This window comes from Poecilia mexicana, unplaced genomic scaffold (genome assembly GCF_051168715.1).
Source record: "Poecilia mexicana isolate PSO_F unplaced genomic scaffold, ASM5116871v1 scaffold_7, whole genome shotgun sequence".
In the NCBI taxonomy this organism is placed as follows: Eukaryota; Metazoa; Chordata; class Actinopteri; order Cyprinodontiformes; family Poeciliidae; genus Poecilia; species Poecilia mexicana.
The window spans coordinates 26,118,440-26,138,653 of NW_028263376.1; the positions used below are offsets into that span (position 1 = coordinate 26,118,440).

The 20,214-nt window shown below is 41.2% G+C and overlaps 1 protein-coding gene across 5 annotated transcripts in view; it reads left to right on the top strand.

Annotated features, from left to right (window-relative positions):
* The first annotated feature begins 841 nt into the window (after positions 1–841).
* nav1a (neuron navigator 1a) overlaps positions 842–20,214 on the top strand; it is an 84,218-nt gene continuing 64,845 nt past the window's right edge. For 2 of the 5 annotated variants that reach the window (XM_088007343.1, XM_088007345.1), the window contains exons 1-3: positions 6,177–7,771; positions 8,995–9,086; positions 17,557–18,375. In XM_088007343.1, coding sequence (XP_087863469.1) covers positions 6,924–7,771; positions 8,995–9,086; positions 17,557–18,375 — 1,759 coding nt within the window. In that variant the 5' untranslated portion in view covers positions 6,177–6,923. Of the gene's footprint in view, positions 3,128–6,176; positions 7,772–8,994; positions 9,087–17,149; positions 17,313–17,556; positions 18,376–20,214 lie in introns of those variants that run through there. The other 3 variants (XM_088007344.1, XM_088007342.1, XM_088007346.1) reach the window with 3 other exon arrangements.

Sequence of the window (20,214 nt, forward strand, 5' to 3'; positions counted from 1 at the left end):
CGGAACCAAAACAGTTCCAGTTAGAGGGTGGTAAAAAAAACAAACAAAAAAAACAGCAGATAATAAAAACCACAGGTTAGGTGGTAAACAAAATAGGAAACACAAAAATTTAGCTTATATAAAGGAAATAAAGTGAGGAGAAATCTGCTGTTTTTCAAGAGAGTTGCTAGTTTAGCTCTTGGTAACAAGAAGAATACAAAATCTGCTTTCATATTCTGATGAGACATCTCTGTCTATTGTTTCTTGCTCTTTTCATCTCCTCTGAGAAGACAGCATTCAAATAAGAACATTTATCGCCTCCTATGAGGCGTTGTTGACAACATTGTTCCGCTAAGCTAAAAAGTGGCTCATCATGAGTCATGTGCGTACACAGAGTGGAGCGCAAAGTCCTTAAATATCAGAACAGCCAAAAAGGTCAAATATATTCTGCACAACGAACAGGTTTATTTGAAAACTGCTAAGAAATTTAGCAGATCTTTATTCTATTTTCCTATCAAGATTCTATTTATATATTAAAATAATCAATAGTCTTACTGGTATTCTTAGTTTAACTGCAATAATCGATATGTTTTGTTATGTTAGTACGCCAGCTGATGTTTTATGCTGATGGGGGTACAATGTTTTCCCTGCTCATATCACTTCTCCTTTCTTCCTGGTTGTGTCTCCCTTGTTTCTCATTTGCCCCTCCCTTTCATTAGTAGAGTGGGACAAAACAGAGTGATGGATGGAGAGACTGTCCCTCTCCTCCAGCTTTTCAGTACATAAAGACATCAGGTGTCTAAGTATAATCATGAGTTTGCATCAGCTGATCTCCTTTTAACCCAGTTTGTTGTCTCTCTCTTTCTCTCTTTCTCTTTATTCCCTCTTCAGCAATTAGATCATGAAAATCTGATGATTGGGGTCAGGTTTTTCACATTTCTAGCCACATCTGCTTTAATTATCATATGCTACTCAGACTATTGAGGTTAAATCTGTCTCGCTCACACGCAGACACGAATACGCACGTGCACGCACACACAGCAATACACTCATCCAGCTAATGCACCAGCCTGCCTTTGCTAGCTGGGTTTATATTTCACTGCTGAGAGGGAGGGACTCCAGCCAACAGGTCCATTACTCAGACTGAGGGAGAGAGAGAGACAGATATTGTAATGATGAGAGAGAGGTAGAGGCGGGGACATGGCTGCAGGCGTACTGCGGCAGCAGCGGAGCGGCATGACGTGATAGAAGGTGAGATTATAGACACAAATACACATGTACGCCGGCCAGCCTCACAAAAGTAGACGGAGGCAAAGAAAGGCAGACACTCAGCCAGGCACAAGAAGAGTGAGAGAGGGTAAGTCGAGCCATATCCTCATTTTACTTACTTACACTTCATATCTTTACATTTTTTTTTAGTTAATTTTGATGTTTCGTGGTCTTTCTTGTTTGGTGACAGTGTAAACAGAGATAATTATAAGTTTTCTCTTTTGAGAGTGAATGCGTTCACAGTGGCGTGACTGTCGGGAATAAAGTGAAAAGATGGGAGAAAGCAGTGCTTGGTTGGAAGAAAAGCTGGCGAGTTGGGGGGATTTTATGACCAGGGGTGACTGGATCAGCTTGAGTCAGCATTATAGAGCCCCCATGACTCTGTTCTGTATACTTTGTATGCATGCAGTGGCATAGGTTACTCCCGATGAGCAGTGGTGGGTTTTTGAGATGATGGATATGGCTCACCACTTGGGGTGCCATTGGAGACACAAGGTTATCCATCAGTTGCATCCCAAACAAGTCAATTTTCTGTTGCTTCTTTGCATATCTTGTCAATGAGTAGCACACTCTGAAAACACAGTATGGCCGTACCCAAAAGCAGGCAGTTCTTAATTAAATGGATATTTTACAGTTTTTTTTTTTTTAAATCAAGAATGTAGTTGATTTTTGTAGTTTAAAAATCGTAAAATAAAATAATAAAACAAGTCAAACCTGAAGTGTTTAGATTGTTTAAATTTAAGAAACAGTGTGGGATTTACAAAACATTTATTCTATTGTTGACCTACAAACATGGAACATATTTTGTTTTATATTATGAATTATCTGAACAATATTATTAACCAGTGTGTAAAATGTGAAAAGTGTAACATGATCAAGCTGTAGTTGATTGATTCTACACTAAATATTGGTTTGTGGGTTATTAAAAAGCTACATTTATTGAAAATTCCTTACATAGTGAGAATTAATACAAAACAAGGTCTTACTTTTTTTTTTTTTACTTCCTCATAATTGTGGTATGTCACAGTTTTTTGAATACATTTGGTTGTATTGAGAGGTAATTGTTGGAAAAAGCAGAAGGGTTCTCCATCCATGAAAACAAGAACTTCCACTGCTGAAATAAGTGTTGAATGATGAGTGGATGAAAGGCACCAAATTTGTTTGCAGAAGTAGATGTTTACACTTTGTGTGACCTGGTTGTGTTTCATCCTGTTAAATTTGCGAGTGAATGTTTTGCTTCTCTTTATATGACGAGAAGTGTGCTGTAAATAAATAAGATCTAGTGTGTTTTTTTAGTGGCGTTGGGTGACTATTCATCATTGATCTATGCTTTGTTTTCTGTTGTGTCTTCAAAAAAGTCTGCCAGCAGAACTCATGGATTGTCTTCAACACAACACACCATAAACCAAAAATACTGCTGTGTGTTAGCCTTTATTGAATATGAAAGATAAAGTGTCATCGTGGTTCATTGTTGATCAAATCTCTCCATTTGGGTCACTGAGTCACGATCACATAAACAGACCTCGACTCATTCTTCAGTCCTTTTGTTTTTTTACATCCACAAATTATTATTTTTTTTTATGCCAGCAGATGAGAACATTGATTTCAGACACAAAAGTGACTTTGAAAATGAGTCATCTTGGTATGTTTGCTGGTGATTTGCTGGATTTGTCATTCCTATTTGTCACAGCTTCCTGTGTTGGGGAATGGTGAAGGAGAGTGAACCAATGAGAGAGCAGCGACGAGGATGCAACTGTGATCCAGGAAAAAACAGACCATTGTTCCTGGGAAGTAGAAGAAGTGTGACCTCCCTCCACTTGCCAGCTCTCTCTGCGCTCGGCCCGGCGGCACATCGAGGAACTCGGAAGCCCATTGACAAGTAAGGTATTCATGTGAGACTCAAAGTCTTGTTAATTTTAGCATAAAGGTCTTATTAGGTTTAGGTAGTGTTATTCTTGGAGTTTGGTCACTTTTTCCGAAAGAAAACTCTCAAACCCAAGAACTTTCTTTTCTCTGTTCTTCAGTGGTTCTCATTGTATTCTTCTCACTGCAATTTGTTTTAGTTAATATTTCATTGGACTGTATGTTGATGTGCAAACAATAGTACCTTCTGCAGTCTCAGACTTTGTGACACAGACGAGCACAGAGGCATCGCCAATGTTCTTCATTTCAGACAGAGAGGGCTGTGTTACCACCTCATGTATTGATTTTGTGATGAGTCAGAGAGTGTGCATCACAAGGGGGAGCATGTGTTTGTTTTATTTTATTTTATTTTTTTCTCGTGAGAGCGTATACATGTCTCTTTGATCCAACATACAGTAACTCATTTACGTTGGAGCTCATTGCCATGGCAGACGAGCTGAAACGATGTAGTGTTCTTCTAAAGTTCAAATGTAAGGTCCTGGATGTCAGGCCTGTCATATTTTTCTTGTTTTAAACAAAAGTCATATCTACTGCTGCTCTTTTTTTTCTGAAAAGGTCAAACATGCTCTTAGGCAGGTAATCAATTGAATTATATTTCTTAAGAGGTAATTGAAAAGGACAGAAGCTTAGCAGTGAAGCAAGTCATTTACTGCCTATTGCAATTTCACAGAATATCCAGCAGATGTCAGCACTATACTGACATAAAGAGTTAGGGTTGTTCACTGGTCAGTAGCTAAAAATTATGACAACTCTAAAGGATTATTTAAATAAAAAAAAACCCTGTACAATACTTGTTTATGTTGTTCCTTAATGTGAAGAAATTTTCAATAAATGTTGAGGGAATATAGGTGCTTGTCTAAAAGCAGACATTCAGAGTGCTTCATATGTTTTTAAGGACATTAATTGACAATTTGCAGAATATAATGATGAATCTTGGTGATGGCTAACGTGCGAACTAAACGATGATGAAACAATCTGAGGCTGGCAGGCAGAGAAGGAGGAGAAGAACCATTTCTGCAGTGGCACAGGCTCTGTCAAAGATCGTCAGATACAGAAGACGGCAACGTTTTCTGTTTTCAGGTTTCAGTGTTTTATGACAGGCAAAATACAGAAATCTGGCAATGAGCTGAGTTAACACTGGAGCAGGTATCCTGTACAGTGATGAGATAATAGACTGCAGCTGAGCCAGGTGGTTTCTTGGTGCTGCCATTCCCAAAAAAGCACAAAGATGGATGGGGGGGGAAAATGCAAACTACAACACTAGGAAATTAGTTCTGGACAAAGTAGAAAGCTGTCGGTGATCACATAACGTTTCCCTTAAAAAAATACATTCCAATATGATTACTTTCTCATATATTGATAAAGATTCAGTTGCATGAGGAAGTTGGTGCAATCTTTTCTTTTTCTTTGTCTCTTCCTACATTTTTGCTGAAAACCACATGGACAATTAGAACAATTAAAACCAAACAGTATTTTGTAATTTTGATGGAAGCTATTCTTGGACACCAAAGAGTACTGCATTACAGAAAAATAACATGATTCATCCAGTATTGTATTTTTCTTTACTTACTCATGGTCAGCGCAGGAGCAATCTAATTTTCACAAAAACTGGCAGCAAATAAGTGATTGGTTGGGATAGAAAATGTACAAAATTTACTGGCCTAGTTATTTATTTCACAACAGAAATTACAAGCGATTCAGATGTGTAGGATTTGTGTAACATTTTGATTATTTCCCTTGAAAAGTAAGGGACCGATGCATACATAAATTCTCTACACTTTCTCTCATGAGTTGTGTTGGAATCTGCTCAAGGGTTCACAAAATTTCAATCTTTTAGTCACAAATAGAACGAAAATGTCAGCAGATGAACGGGGCAACTACTAATCCAACAGGATGATTCTGAATGTCTTCAGTAGTAAAAATAAATCTTAAACTTGTAAGCAAAGTATTTTCAGTAAACTGTCTGATAACTAAAACAGATTTCTGATTTTCTCTAATTTATCTTATTGACCTATATCCTCTGTTATAATCTCTCTCTCTCTCTAACTCTCTATCTCATTCACTCACAGCCACGCATGTACAAACATAGTTGATCTAATAGCAGCAGCTGAGCCTCTGCACTGCATGTTGGGCTGATGTACCAGAATGACCCCGCCGTCTCCCCAGGGAAAGGCCAATTTCCATACAGATAGACACAGAGTCAGGCTGCACCTGTGCTCTTGGAAACCCTTGTTGGACTTCTATTAGATGGGGAGAAATTCTGATGCTTGTTAGTGCCGTGCACCTCCCTAGAGGAAAAAGTGAGGAGGGGAGAGAAGGAGAGGGACAGATATAGTTATCTGGGGATCTGGAGAAATGAGAAAATGAGAATGGAGGGGCACATCTGTCTACTGTTACCTCCTGCTTCATCACTGATGATGTCATTAATGTCAATTACCAGTGATATAGGATGACCCAAAAAGAAATAATCCAATTTCTCCAGTTCTTAAATAAAAGTGTCTCAAAGTTTATTCAGAATTTGAGAGTTTCCACAAAAAAGGCTGAAGTGACTGAGAACTGTGCTTGTTTTTGTTGTCCAATATATGACAGTGTAATTAGAGACACACACAGTTAAAAATGCTGTCAAAGCTATAGATCAGTCATTTTGATAATTCTTTATTTTACGAACAAATGCTATCTAAAATCAGATTAAGCACAAATCTATATTCATTTGACTCGGTAGCTGCTCTTTTTACACAACCTCACATTGACTGACCACTAGGTCAGCATTTCGGTGGGTCGTCCAGTGTGCTGCTGAAGTCTCAATCTGAAATGCTTAACGAATAGAGCAGGTTTCCAGACAGAACAGTAGGTCTATTTGTGTTATTGTTTGATGCAGTCTTGTGAAAGTGTTTTGCTAAACTTTCAGTTTCCAAGACTTTTCATGTTGCAACCCTTCTATCCCTCTTACAACTGCTTATCTAGTTAAAGTTTCAACAGCATACAGTGATAACATCTGAAATAGTTCCGTGTGAATTGCAACTCTGTTTCAAAAGATGAGACGGAGGAATTGTCAGAAAAAAATAAAACTGGCTTACTCCATCTGTCAGTGGCACAACACTGATGTTTATGTATCTTATGTTACTCTGAAGACGCTGTCTAGACTGATGAAGATTCACTCACCTCAGAATGCTGGACTCTTACTGAGGCTGAAATGGAAGAACTGTTTGGTCATTTTACTGAGCAATCGCGCTGACTATAGAGTGCTGAAGATTCTGCACATGATGGCCTGGCAATCATTCACCATGGGGAAACAACAGGATTGTAAAGCAAATGGAAAAAACAGCCGACTTCGTCATTAGAGAGTTGCACTCTAAATTTGCAGCCTTCGTAGAAAAACACACAATACATATACCAGGAGCACATCATAAATTATGCACAAACCTAAAATATGTAGTTGAATGAGATTTTTAAAATGTATTGATTTCTTTGCACATGGCCCCGTAAAAAATAAATTTTTTGATTCACCAACAGACTTAGCCAAAAAAAAAAAAAAAACAATGTGAAATTTATCAAAAAGTTTAACTCATGATTTAGTCAAAGTCAAACTTCTTGTCAGGTTAATTTTGATCAGTTGGATCTTTTGTGAAATATTAACATAGTTCAATTACGCGCTAAAGTATAACCAGACCTTCCCAGAAAGGTCTTCTGGCTAATGATTTGGTGTGGAACCCTCCCTTCTGCCCTTTGATTCATCGGCCTTTCATCTCTTTATGCAGGTCGCAATGAGCGGAGGAATCAATGTGAAATCAGCCCCCCGTGGGCCTTCCTCCTCAGGAATCCCCCTCCCCCGCAGCCTTGTGACCAACTCTCCAAAAACAGACTCCCGTCGCCAAGCTTGTGACTTGCCCAGGCCCTCAGTGCAGACCCCAAAACACAGCCCTACACATACACCCACTCACTCTCCCTCACTCCGTCCACGAAACTCCGGTATTCCTGGGCCTTCCTCTTGGGAACGCCTGAAAGACGGGGGCATGAAAAATCAACTCTACCACCGGAGTCATGTGTCACGTTCAGCCTACAGCAGCCCGGTGGTCCAGCGCAGATTACCATCGCCACACTCCAAGGACACATTGGATCTTCAAAAACCTGTTCCATCTCACATCATGCATGATGGGAATCATAACAGAAGAACCATCATTAATAAGAACCAAGCCAACAACCTGCATCCAGCTTTCCGTTTCAGAGGAGGTGAAAACTCCAACACAACTCAGGAAATGAGTCAAAATACGTTGGCAAGAGGAGGAAATCCCCCTAAACAGCAACCAGTCGAAGCCAGCATTGTAAAAAATGGGAACCTTCGGCCCGGTACCGCTCAGTCAGGCTCCAAACACACTTTTAGAAGTCACAGTGGCTCCACAAGTCAGTCAGACGAAGAGATGGGGACTCCAGAGGACAGCAGTTCAGCATCTTCTCCTGATCCTCTCCCACTTCCACTCATCACATTTGCCATGCCAGTAATATCCAGTGTTTATGAACAGGAACACCACCTGCCCAAGGACTCTACAGAGACACACACAACCAGAGTCAACATGGCAGCTGTGGCTCCATTCAGCTACAGGTAACAGAAATTTTTTTTTACGCCTATCACAGCTCACCACCTTGCAAATGTACGGACTCCTTTTAGCTTTTAGACATTTTTTCTGGTTGCAACCACAAACAAGCATATTTTACTGTAATTTTATTTAACAGACAAAAAAAATCTGGAAATTAAAGGAAATATATACCTAACTCGTGCAATCACACAATTTTCACAAATACAAATCTGAACAGTTTGTATAATCTCCTATAGTATTAATTACAGCTACAAGGATTTTGGGGTGGGGCTGCCCAAGTCCAGTCCTGATCAGCTGCTGTCCTGCAACTTCTAGATTCATCCCTTCTCCTATAAACCCAAGTCAAATATATGGATCATTAAGATAGCCTGGCTGAAATACTAAATTAACATTAACAGGTGTCTCGTTCAGCTTGGTTCTTCTACTTTTGTTAAACTTTCGCAGCATTGCAGACAAACGTTAGCGAATGGGTAAAGTTTTAAAATTCAACACAGTCCACACCTACAGGAAGCAACCACTTCTGTATGAAGCTAAGCATAGCAAGGGGCTGGTTTTTACCAGGCTGCTGTTTAGATGGCTCTCGAGAACTGGACTTGGGTACCCCTGTCCTAACTAAGATGATCTCTGCAAACAATGGTTAGTTTTATTTTGGGTTAGTTAAAATAAAGTTGGTTATTTTGGTTAGGCTGAATACCAATGCATATAAAAAATTTTTATATCTCATCACTGTGTTATTAGTTCTCTTTTGCGTCCTCGTGCTCACCATTAGTTCTCTCTGGTTATGAATACATGCTGACTACTACCTGGAAGAATCTAGACCAGACTCAGAGGCTTGTTCAGTCATTTCAGGCTAATTTAATTCAACAGAATCACCTCCAGAGATGCATCATTGTTGTGCTTGCATAAACACACCCTTCCACTTTTCCAAAGCAGAGCCATAGTTATTGTCTTCAGGTCCAGGCCTTACTCAGATTGATGTTCTCACTCAGATGCAGGTTACTGTGATAAGTGATTAAAAATATACATAGATTTTTTATTTATTTATTTATTTATTTTACTTTTTTAGGTTTAAAAAGACTTTCTGTATTTGTATATGTATGTTAAATTGTGGAGGATAATGTGTAAGTATGTTCCTCAGTTGAAAACAATATTTGAGTGTACTGAACTGTTTTGAATGAATTTACATGTTCAGTAACTGAAATGTTCAACGGTTATATGTGTTTGGCAGGCTGAGGATACAGGAGAGCGACTTCTCTCTGGAGGAACTGAGTGACTGCTCATCTGGATCTATTGAAGTCTGCTGTGATGACCTAACAACAGGTTAGAGACATTATTAAAATTATACATTTAGAAATTCAGGACATCAGTATTACGTTTAGGAAACCATGCAGATAATCACACCTACTAATTTCTGTATTAATAAAAATGATCTTGGTTCATAGAAAAGAGTAACTTTCATTTCTATACTGGCAGTCGTCTTGTCTAATATCAAGAGATCAGTTATTAGGATTCATGTCATTATTGGAAGTTTTCCTGTTTTATAAATCCTGTCAGTGTACCGCTATCTACCCGACTCATGCTGCTGGCAATTAAGACATGTATAAAACCTTCTATGAGGTTTCTACCAGCTGGTTGTGAAAAGGGTGTGGGGTGGGGGCTGGTCTTTTGGGCCAGTCATGGTCTTTAAAAAGGCCTCTGGCTGTCTTTGGGCCTTGATTGTGGTCTTGTAATTGGTCCCTAGCAGGCGTTAGAAACAGAACCGAAGTGTTAGTCCTCTGAAGCTGCATTTATACAGAGGGTGGACTGACATCGTAATCACTGTAATTTAGATTGCAGAGGAAGGGAGGGAAATAGGTCGGAGGGTAAAGATTTTAGGCAAGTGGGAGATGGAAAGAGAAGTGCGCAGAGGGACAGCGGATGATGGATCTCATTTTGTTCACAAAGGTCAGAGTGAAAAACGGCACAACTCTGCAGCAGAACGAGCATACAGTTCAGCGCTTTTAAATAGATGTTGTAATTGTTTAAATGGTGGTCCCCACTGAATACGAGTTATTTTCCTTGCAGGTTCTGTTTTCCATATGATTGCATTCACACAGATTCAATCAGAGGTAACATGATCAGCTCGCCTATCTGAGGCTTTAATGAAGATCTGAACATTTAATGTGATTGTGGCACCAGGTGGTCTTTCAATTAGAGCGCAGACCTTCCGACCTTAACTCTCTCCAGAACAGTATTTGAGTGTACATTTGTACCTGTGTATGGAGTGTGTCTGTGTGTTAATGTGCGTCTGTGTGGCAGCACACAGATGGTATTTGAAAAGATAAATGTGATGTGGACTCGGTATCATTTTTCATCTCCCAGCAAGGGAATGGCTTGAACGTCCCTGTGGACATTCTAAAGGTCTGTCAGTCTATAGGAGTGGATATCTCTCTGTTATTCACACGTTGTGCAGACAGAAACAGAAGCTGTGGAGATTATAAGGATACAATTAATTACCAACATCAACAAATCTGTGATAAATATACATAGACAGTGACAATTGTGCAAGCTTACATTTTATGCATTTTTGTACCATGCTGTTAAAGCTCCTGCATAGTCTAACGGATACTGCTTCAGGGATCTACCACTGCCTCTACTCTTGGACAGTTCATAATCCTCTTTGGCCAATCCAATCAAGGGGAGACATATGCCATGTTGGTGTTGGACAGTGATGAGTGGTTTAGTAGCTTTCTGGAGATGATCAGACAAAAGAATGGATAAGACTATTTGCTCACTCATCCCCAGGAGGAGTAATCACTGTTTATGGTTTAATGCCATTCCTCTCACCGTGTTTCATCCAAGCATTGAGCTTTCAGGAGTTCTGTACTCAAACTTCAGCAAAGTCAAAGTTACGACGCATCTAAAGAAGTTGAACCAAAGTTGAAAACATAACACAAATGAAATGTACACAATTTATCCATGCCAGCCATACAAGATGATGATATTGTATCTCTCACTCTTTTTGGCCGTTTTGTCTAGAAGAACCTGTTCACCAATAGATATTGTATGTCACTATGTGTGCCTCTGGATTGATTAATTTCAAACGCATAGCAGTTACTATAATACATTATTTATATAGGCATTTTTGCAAAGCAGCCATGTTGGATGTTTAGGTCAGGTTGCTTTTGCAGTCAGAAATATTAATTCAGCAGGTAATTTTGTGTTATTTCACAGTGGAAAAGGTGACTTCTAAGTGCAAATACTGCAGTGCTCTAATATATCGAGCATGAAAGAAGAGCCTCCCCCAGGGCGGCTTTGGCCCACACTAACTACCAACACATAGCCTCCGCGTCGTCTTATCTCCATTTCTGCTGCTTTCTTCCTGCAACCCTTTCCCCCCAGGGAAAGGTTCCTTATAACAAAGGAAGCAAGGGTTAATGCACAGCTGCATTACAGAACAGGAGATGAAGGAGGAAAGCATGGAGAGAGATGGGTAAATTAAGGAATGGGTGAATGATTACACACACAGGATCTTTCTTGACCTGTGGGATGACTCCCAACCCAGGCAGTCTAATTAAGTTATTCATGTGTGTAACCCCCTCAATTTGGGACACACAGAAAGACACTCAAAAGTGAAATCACAAAGACATCTCTCTGTGTCACATTAATAACCCATGACAAAGCATGTTCACATGCCAGAATATAAACACACACTGTGGATTTGCAACCAATAAATTTCAACGTTTATTTTGATATACACATTTATAATATACTTAAAGATCCCACTGACAAACTGTTGTAACCAGGCAACCATTGCTGGTAGCAGAGCATTATGGGATACCCCAGGAAAGAGTCCTGAGAATGTCGACACTGGGGATTTGGCCAGAGACCATCTCTACAATTTCTTTTTTAAAAATAAACATGTAAGGTACAAATTCTCATCCATCACATACTTCTCTGCATGGCAGCTGATGTTTGTTTTTTTTCCTGCTCTCAGCTGGTGTGTGACTCATGATGAGTTTGTGCCGTCCACCCAGAGGGAGAGAATGTTTTATTTTATTTTTTTTAAACAAGATTAACATTCATGCTGCAGGAGTTGGCTGCTTGTATGACTGATACAGTCTCACTTTTGACACTGAAAGCTGGATTACTGAAATGCTTAAGCTGGTGACTCATGGAGCTCATCATCAGTGGTCAGTGTAACTACTAGACTAGAGATTTGTCACTGCTGGAAAAACCCTCTTTGTTATTCAAGCAACATTATTCTACCCCAAAGGAGGAAGCCACGTACTGTATGCATCAACCAGACCGCTGTTTTAAGTGTTTTGTGTGTAAACAGGACATTAATAACCATGCCGGGGTGTTTGTGTGGTCCAAGAGTGTGTATGTGAGAGCAGTCCCTTGTGTATGTGTGTCAGTGTGCCGTTGTTCTTTGCGTCCTGTGGACCCCCTCTGTTTTGCATGTTCGCGGACACAAGCAAACGTCGGAGGAGAGGTGAGGCATTGAGGCAGGATATCCCTTCTCTGTCTTACGAGCTTCCTTTGGTCCTCTGGCTCACATACTGAGATCCTTCCTCACCAGTTCCCTTCCACATCTCACTCTTACTCATTGCTTTGTTTCTGCGAAGAAAACTCCACTGATGGTGAACATCATAAGACTGAGTGGGAAAATTACACGAATCTTCAATTCACACTGCTTTATTGTAAAACTGAAGGAATATTGCTTTATGTGACGAAGATGGGATCTTGAGTGACATCAACAAACCAAAATGTGTGTCTGACTGTTTAGCAAAGCACCATTGTCAACTATCCCAAACTTTTTCAATGAGATTTTGATCATGGGAACATGTAGACCTCTCCAAAACAGGCATGTGATTGTCCTGGAAGGAGTCAGACAGGCATTTGGAACTGCAGAGTGTCTTGTTGAGAGACCCAGTCATCACTGCCCTTAGTCAAGAAGGAAGAACTCTACAATTTATCCACATATCCAGCTGCAGTCTTGGGACTGCACAGCTCTATTGTTCTTTTGAAGGAAAAATCTCCATTGTCTGCCTGACTATAGTCTTGTTGTCTTTCAACAGAAACTGTTGTGCTCATCCTTATCTCCCGCAGTTGGTGTGCGCAGGACAGGGTGTATTCTGGACAGGTTACCAGTCCATTGCAGGACACCTTCAGGATCATTTTTTAAATTTAATGTCTCACTGCATAAGACTTACTGGCAGCAAAGGTGCCTTGCACCTTTATTCTGAATCTCAACAATCCATGCTCAAAAACAGAAATCTATTTGCCTTTGCCATTAGCATAAACAGAGGAAAAGCTTGGGCAAAAAAATCAGATGAAAACTCTGGACTTAAACGTCCAATCAGTTGATGAACAGCCTGAGTTTAAAAACAGCTTTCAGGCAATTTCCTTGATCCTATTTGTTTATGTATTCACTTCTGGTTCCTTCTTCTACTTTTTACACATTTAAGTTATGATCTATAATTCAACAGCACAAAATGTGAAATTAAAATCCTTCCAGTCCTTTTTCTTTTGATGTGCTGTCTTTTTGATTCTCAAACAGGCTTCTAGCCTCTCAGTCCCCCCCTTTTCTCTCCTCCTTTAAATCCCACAACTTTTTGTTCTCTTATTTGCACACAAAAAGGCAAAACAAAAGCAACGGAGAGGTGGTGGATGACAAAAGTGAGTGGGTGAAAGTGAGAACACATGCCATCTGCTAAGCCTAAATGAGACTCTTTTCTTTTATATTTAGGTTTGAGGCGCTTTGATGCAGTTGCTTCCAAATCTTCTGTACTGCTCTGTCCTCTCAGTACTTTTCCTTTCAAGGCCCAAGGCCTTGTATAACTTTGTAAACATGCGTATAATGAACCATTCAGTGCATCTCAGTGAGTCCTTCTTCACATGACTGCTCTGTTGAAATATAGTGGCGAATTTGTTTCACACTGGTTAAAAATGCTAAGGCAAATATACTCATGCGAAGGAGCGAGCCACTGACCACTTTCTCCACGTCTGCCAGCCTTGCTGTCTCTTTGCCGCTATTTGACCCTGTGCATTCTATCTACTATCTAATTTTACTTGTCAGTCATACCTTTCATTACCTTTTTCCAGTAAATACCTTTAGCCATTTATGGAAATGTTCAAAATATTACGGCAATTTAAAACAAAAGTGTTCACATGCATCGCTCTAAAATATGCTGAGGGTACGAGGCTGCTACATGCTGGATGTCAGGGCTAATATTTAGGACTGGCACTCATTACACTCCGAAACTATTAGCTACTTTGATGTCAGGGCCAGATTGCTCAGGTCTGAGAGGCCGTCTTAGTATATGTGTGTTTGTGTACAGCAGCACTGAAAAGTACTCATGAGCCTGGAACTTTTTCATGTTTTGTCACAATGTAAGCAACGACTATTTCTTATCTGACAGACCAGTATAATGTAGTGTATAGCTGCATGTTTTTCAAAATTGGTTACACTCTGAAAGCTTCGCTTGTATATATTTAGCCGTCTTTAATCTGGTAACCATAAAGCAAATCCAATGTAACCAACGACTTCCAGAGGTTTTCTAATTAGTAAACAGAGTCCATGTGTGTGCAATTTACTGCCCATATGTATCCAGCCGTTTTGTGTAGTTGCTCATTCGAGAACATTAGAGAACAAAACAGCATCAAGAAAACCAAGCAACCAATCAGACGGGTCTGGTTAATACTAGGGTTAGGGTATGAAACGGTACAGGACAGGACTTCGTACGAAAACTTGCATAGCTGCCAACTTAAACTGACAGCTCAGGTGAGGAGAGCATTGTACCTTCCAGTACAATGACAAGAAAAGCATTCTATTCTATTTTATTTTATATTAATTAGGGAAGCAGCAAAGATGGCTGTGGCGTCTCTGAGGGAGATGTGGGGATCCAGAGTCTGATAACATAACAACTCTAAGTCGTGCCCTCCAAAAGAATCTGACAACTATGGTGATAAGAGGAAAAACAGAGTAAAAAGAAAGTCATAAGTAGTCCTCCTTTTAGATTTGTCACAAGACATGTAGGGTAGTATGAGTCCTTTTGCAATGCACTGTATGTGTGTGCTTGTACGGGCACACTTTGAGACTAAGCAGAAAGAAAGTGGAACAATAATCTCTAAGTCTAAATCAACCATATATTAAAGCGATTAGACTGTGGAGCCAGAGAGACGAGTGTTTTTGAACAAACGGGTATCTGTGCACTGCTAATGCAAAACTTTACTTGTGTACATATGTGTGTGTTTGTAAGAGCACCGACTCGTGTCTTTTCCCTGAATGGGTCTGTGCAACACACAGAGCAATCTTGTATGTGGCCACTTGCTTCTCACTAGCCTTAATCCTTCATCAGGGAAGTATAAGAGCTGATGTACAGCACCTAATAGCCTTAAATTACAACCCTCACAAATTCGCCGCACCCCCCACTAGCTCAGAGAGCTCATATAGCTGTCACCGCACAGCCCAGGCTTCACTGTGGCAAAACCACTCCAACATTGGTCCTTTATTAAACCTTGCTACCACTAATTAATGGAATGGCCTCCACACAATAAAACAGCCTCTGTATGCCTACGTCTTCATCCACACTCCTTTACTACACACCCTGACTCAAGGCCAAACGGACTTTAGGCCAGAGAAAAAACAAAACAAAAAAACATGCATTGTAATGTGTTTTTAGTGTTGTTTTGTAGGTTCAGTCCAAACCCGTTTGAACCGTTTTTAAATTAACTCTCTGCTACTGAGGTGAAATGTCAGCAAACAGGCTTGTTTTCACTCTGATTTTGTATTAACCGATTTATGCAAATGCAACAAGAACCAGCTCCTTTTTTGCCGTTTGGGTGCCTGATAAGATCCTGGCTGTAGGCATTGCTACTTGCAGATTGAACAAAGGAACACACCTACCATTAAGCACCAAAGATGTGAATGCTTTGTCCGTTAGATGATCACGATGCACACAGGATGCATTAGTGCTCAAAAATGGACTGCATGCAGATATATACTGATAGTGAGTGCCTTATTATTGACTTACAGATCATTTTGTGCTCCATCAGCATTGTAATAGACATTGTAAAGTACAATGTGTGAAAACACTGTAAATTGTTTCCTGTTTTGTTCTGGTTAACTTTGTTTTAAATTATTTGGCATTTATTATGCTTTCAGGGAAGTATATAGTTTTTAAGGTTATCAGAACATTTGCAAATTGCTTTGAGTATTTTTCTTTCAGTCACAGCATCCACACTGAGGAGAGTTGTTCCCAGTGCAGTCTGGTAGACATATAATGATAGTTTCCATACATAAGCAGACTGGAAAGCATTTGTGAGGCTGTCCTCACCTAGACGAGAAATTGTGTAGAGTGTTAACATGGGCATGTTAACTAGGGTGAAACAAGGTCTGGTGTCCAAGATCTAGTCTTCTCTGTGAAGAGAAAAAAAAATTAGTAGACTGGGGAGGAAGAAAATAATTCGTTCTCTTGTCTGGGTTGGAATGTCTAGAGTAATAAGATGATATGGTGAACACTAACCAATTCCCTCCACTGGAGCTCTTACTTCTCTGGTCCTGTCTCATCAATGTGACACACTTGTGGAAGACACATTCATACACAGGCATGGGGGAATACAGATAAAAACACACACTCTTAGGTTCTCTCTCTCTTTCCCTCAAACACACACACACACACACACACACACACACACACACACACACACACACACAGTTTTTACATCACTGAGGCGATGACTTTGTAATCTTGAGGCATGCACGAAACTGTACGATATCAATTTAATAGCTTGTGTATCTGCATTGGCCGGATGGAGTAGGTGGGGTAAAACGGGAAGTCGGCAAAGATGCAATGAGAGATAAGTGATGTGAGGCAGGTGAGGTAATGTAATGACAAATTCAGTTCTATAAGTTATTAGTTGTGGCTTAGTAAGTCACAGAAATGATCTTAGTTTTTACTTGATTTACATCCAATTACTAATTTCTGGGTCTTTAGCGGCTGGACAATAAACTCCTCATCAAAACGGGTGTTGACGTAGGACAAGGTGAAGGGGAGAATTAATTCTACACAAAACGTTTCATATCTCGTAAAGCCCTCATTGTTTCCCATTCACTGGTGAGCAGCGTAGCACAGCCTCTGCAGTGTATTTTGGAAACGGAGGATGGAGCGGTGAATCAGCCAGTAGGAGGGGAGACCACGCGAGTGACAACATGAAGGAAGGAGGGAAGGAAGCAACGAGGAGGATGAAGGAAAGGAGGGTGAATGAGCTGCCGGGGGAAGAGTGAGCAACGCAGTGAGAGAGGGAGAGGCAGAGGGAGGAGAGAAAGAGGAAGAGGGGGGTGTCGTTGGTGCTGCTGCGACTGTTTCTCCTGTCAGTCGGCTGCTGGTCGCCTGCCGAACAGGAGGTAGTACAGAGCAAGACAGAGGTACCCTGAAGGGACATTGAGGTAGCGTCTGGCCAGGTTTTCATCTGTGTTGCGCAGGCAGTCGTGGATACGCTTGTAGCTAGTGGATTTTGGTGCTGAATAAGGATCTGGAAATCCATGGATTATCATCAGCAGTGAGTACAACTGTCACTCTACTAACCCACTCATCATTTTTAGCAAAGAAGTGAACCCACAGTCTCACACTGCAGGGAGTCTGGCTCACTCAGTCATGACCCTGGGGTAAAAGGGGGCGACAACCAGTCAGCCTTTGTGTCTTTACGCATTTCTTTGTCCCCTTCTTTTCTCTGGTTCCTTTAATCAGCTGGTACGTGTGCATTTCTGAGTGGATGACTGATGCTGTTGCTTTTCTTCCTACAGGAGGGATGCTGGAGGCTAATGTGGCTAACATTAGCATGACGGCTAAGCCCAGAGAGCTGGATCTAAGGTCTGCAGCTGTCTCCTGTCAGGATACTTCAGCCCAGCCCATGGCATCCAGGAAGCCACAGGCTAAGCCCTCTGCATTGCCCCAGGCACCTTCACGTCCTTCAGGGTCAGAGCTCAAAGTGTATCGGCCCAACTCCGGCTCGATCCCTATTCCAATACCTAATCCGTCTGGGCTCCGCAAGCAACGATCACTTGGCAACTTGTGTGTGCTCACCGACGCTGAGAAGAAGCTGCACCTGCACCAATCCCCTCGATGGAACGATGATGCAAGCCGTCATGGAGCAGGGTCAAACAAAGTCGGACAGACCAAGGCAGGTCAAGCAGGTGGCGGGAGACCACCTCTCTCTCGGACACTTTCAAAGTCAGAACAGTCTCTATTCCAGGGTAAGCCCAAATCCTTTGGCTCCCCGGCAGTAGCTTCAAACATGGGTAAGCCGAGTCGAATCCCGGCTCCTGGTAAACCACGGGGACCTTACGCCGAGGTGAAGCCAATCAGTAAAGCCTCCGAAGTGAACCCAGGTACAGACTCTGCCGAACAGCTTCTCAAAGCTAACTCCAATGGAACTGGGAGTGCTGGCACCAATGGCAAGAAACCTGGCGAGAAAGGTAAATCTGGAGCTCAGCTATCGGAGGAAAAGAAGGAGAAGAAGGGGACAGACGGAGAGAATGACAAGAGTTTTCTGAAGGTGGACCCAGAGTTAGTGGTGACTGTTCTTGGAGACCTGGAGCAGCTTCTCTTTAGCCAAATGCTGGGTAAGTGCATTGCAGCTTTACTCTCCACACCTAAACCCGTCCTTTCACCTCCGACTGCATGAACTAGCACAATTCGGCTCCATATCATTGCTGAAGCAAGCATTTCTAGAGAGCTGACATTGTTTTGTTGCGCAGCAGCAGAGTGGTTTGTCCTGGTCTCAACTGACCCAGTGCCACAGTGATCTAGATTTATATTAAACCCTCTCAATAGGTTCTCTCCCTCTCATTTTCAGACTTCAGATGAGCAAATCTGAAGCCTGTGACAGCAAATATCATGCATTATTGTAAGCAGCTTTTAGGAGGCATCGTATCCCTTCATGTCTTCTGGCTCCCACTAAAACCAGCCATTCGTTAATAAATGCCGTGTGAGTGGGACTCGTGGGGTGTGTGTTTTCATTCAGTAAATAAAACGGCTGCACATCGAGCCAGGCTCTGGTCACAGTGGGCCACATATTTAGCTTCGCTGCACCCCTCCCTCAACCCCACCCCTTCCCCGTCCACGTCTATTGATCTCCAGGCCACTGACAGATGGTCACTATCCACCCCACTCCAATGTCCTCCCCCTGTTTCCGAGGGCAACGTGTGGGAGGAGAGAGTGGAATCGTAGCGGGTGGCTGCATGGGCAGGTAGTTGTCTGCCGTGGATGTAAACAAGTTGCGGTCATTCGGATGTGCTGCTTTATCCTAAGCCTTAGCCACTGGAGGTGTACTGTGAGAATAATGACTGTGTTTATCATTATTGCGCTGAACTAAAACCTTTCACCCATTACTCATTTATAGACAGTCTCTGAAATTCTGTGTTGGGCTATTGCTCATTCTCTTTTCATCCATCCCTCTCAGTGGGAGAAGATCGCATCTTAATTTACAGGAAGTGGGGGGAAAGAGAGAGACTAGTGAAGTCTTGACAAAAATTAAAAAAATAATTCTGCTCATTTTCAAACCCTCTGCCATCTTGCCTCTGCATTTCGTCCTTTTCTCTTCAGTAGCTTGTCTCCTGCAGCAGAGCCTAAAATCCCAGCCAGGATGACCTTGCCCCTGCCGGCCTCAGTGTGTTGTTTCTCTGGATGCTGTTTTGTGTGTGGATGCTGCGTACATGTGTGTGACCTTGTTTGCTGTTGTGAAGTTACTGGCGAGACCCTCATTAAGCGGACAGGTAGGGAGGATAAGGTTAAAAAGAGAGAAAATCCTCCACAGCACTGAGCTTAACAAGAGAAAAAGGAAAAGGCAGAACCATTTCACAATGTCAAACAAATGTAGAAAGATTTTTTTTTTAAATGGATAAAAGGCATCAGTGATTTCACTCTAAATTGAGCAATGTGAACTTTAACCAATAACATTTGCTGAATTAACCTACTTAACTTGCTGTTAAAATTTGGCCACTAGGAAATACTGATTATTCATCTGATGTTAAGCTTAACGTTGGAAAGATGTCAAACAATTAACATCTTTCAGATCCGAGCCATTCACATCTGATAGATCAATACTAAAAATTTCATGGGATTATTTGAGTTTTCAAAGGACGAGACCAGGATCACAAAACCAAAGGCGAGTTGCATGTAATCTGGCAGCATTAGCAGACAATTATTTAACTATTTGCTTAAGTTTGCTGGTGTAGTTTTAGCCGACCAATGGCAATAAAAATGTACTTTTACCTCATGGCCTTTTCAGTGCTTTTTGTCACTTTGATAAGAAATAGAACTCTCTCACCATTACGTTTCTCCAAAAGTTTACGTTTAGGATGCACAATGGCATTTAGAGTAAGAAAAACACCATTAATAAGACAAACTATCCTACTGAATAGAAGCAATACCAATTGACCTAAAATTAACGTCTACCAGGA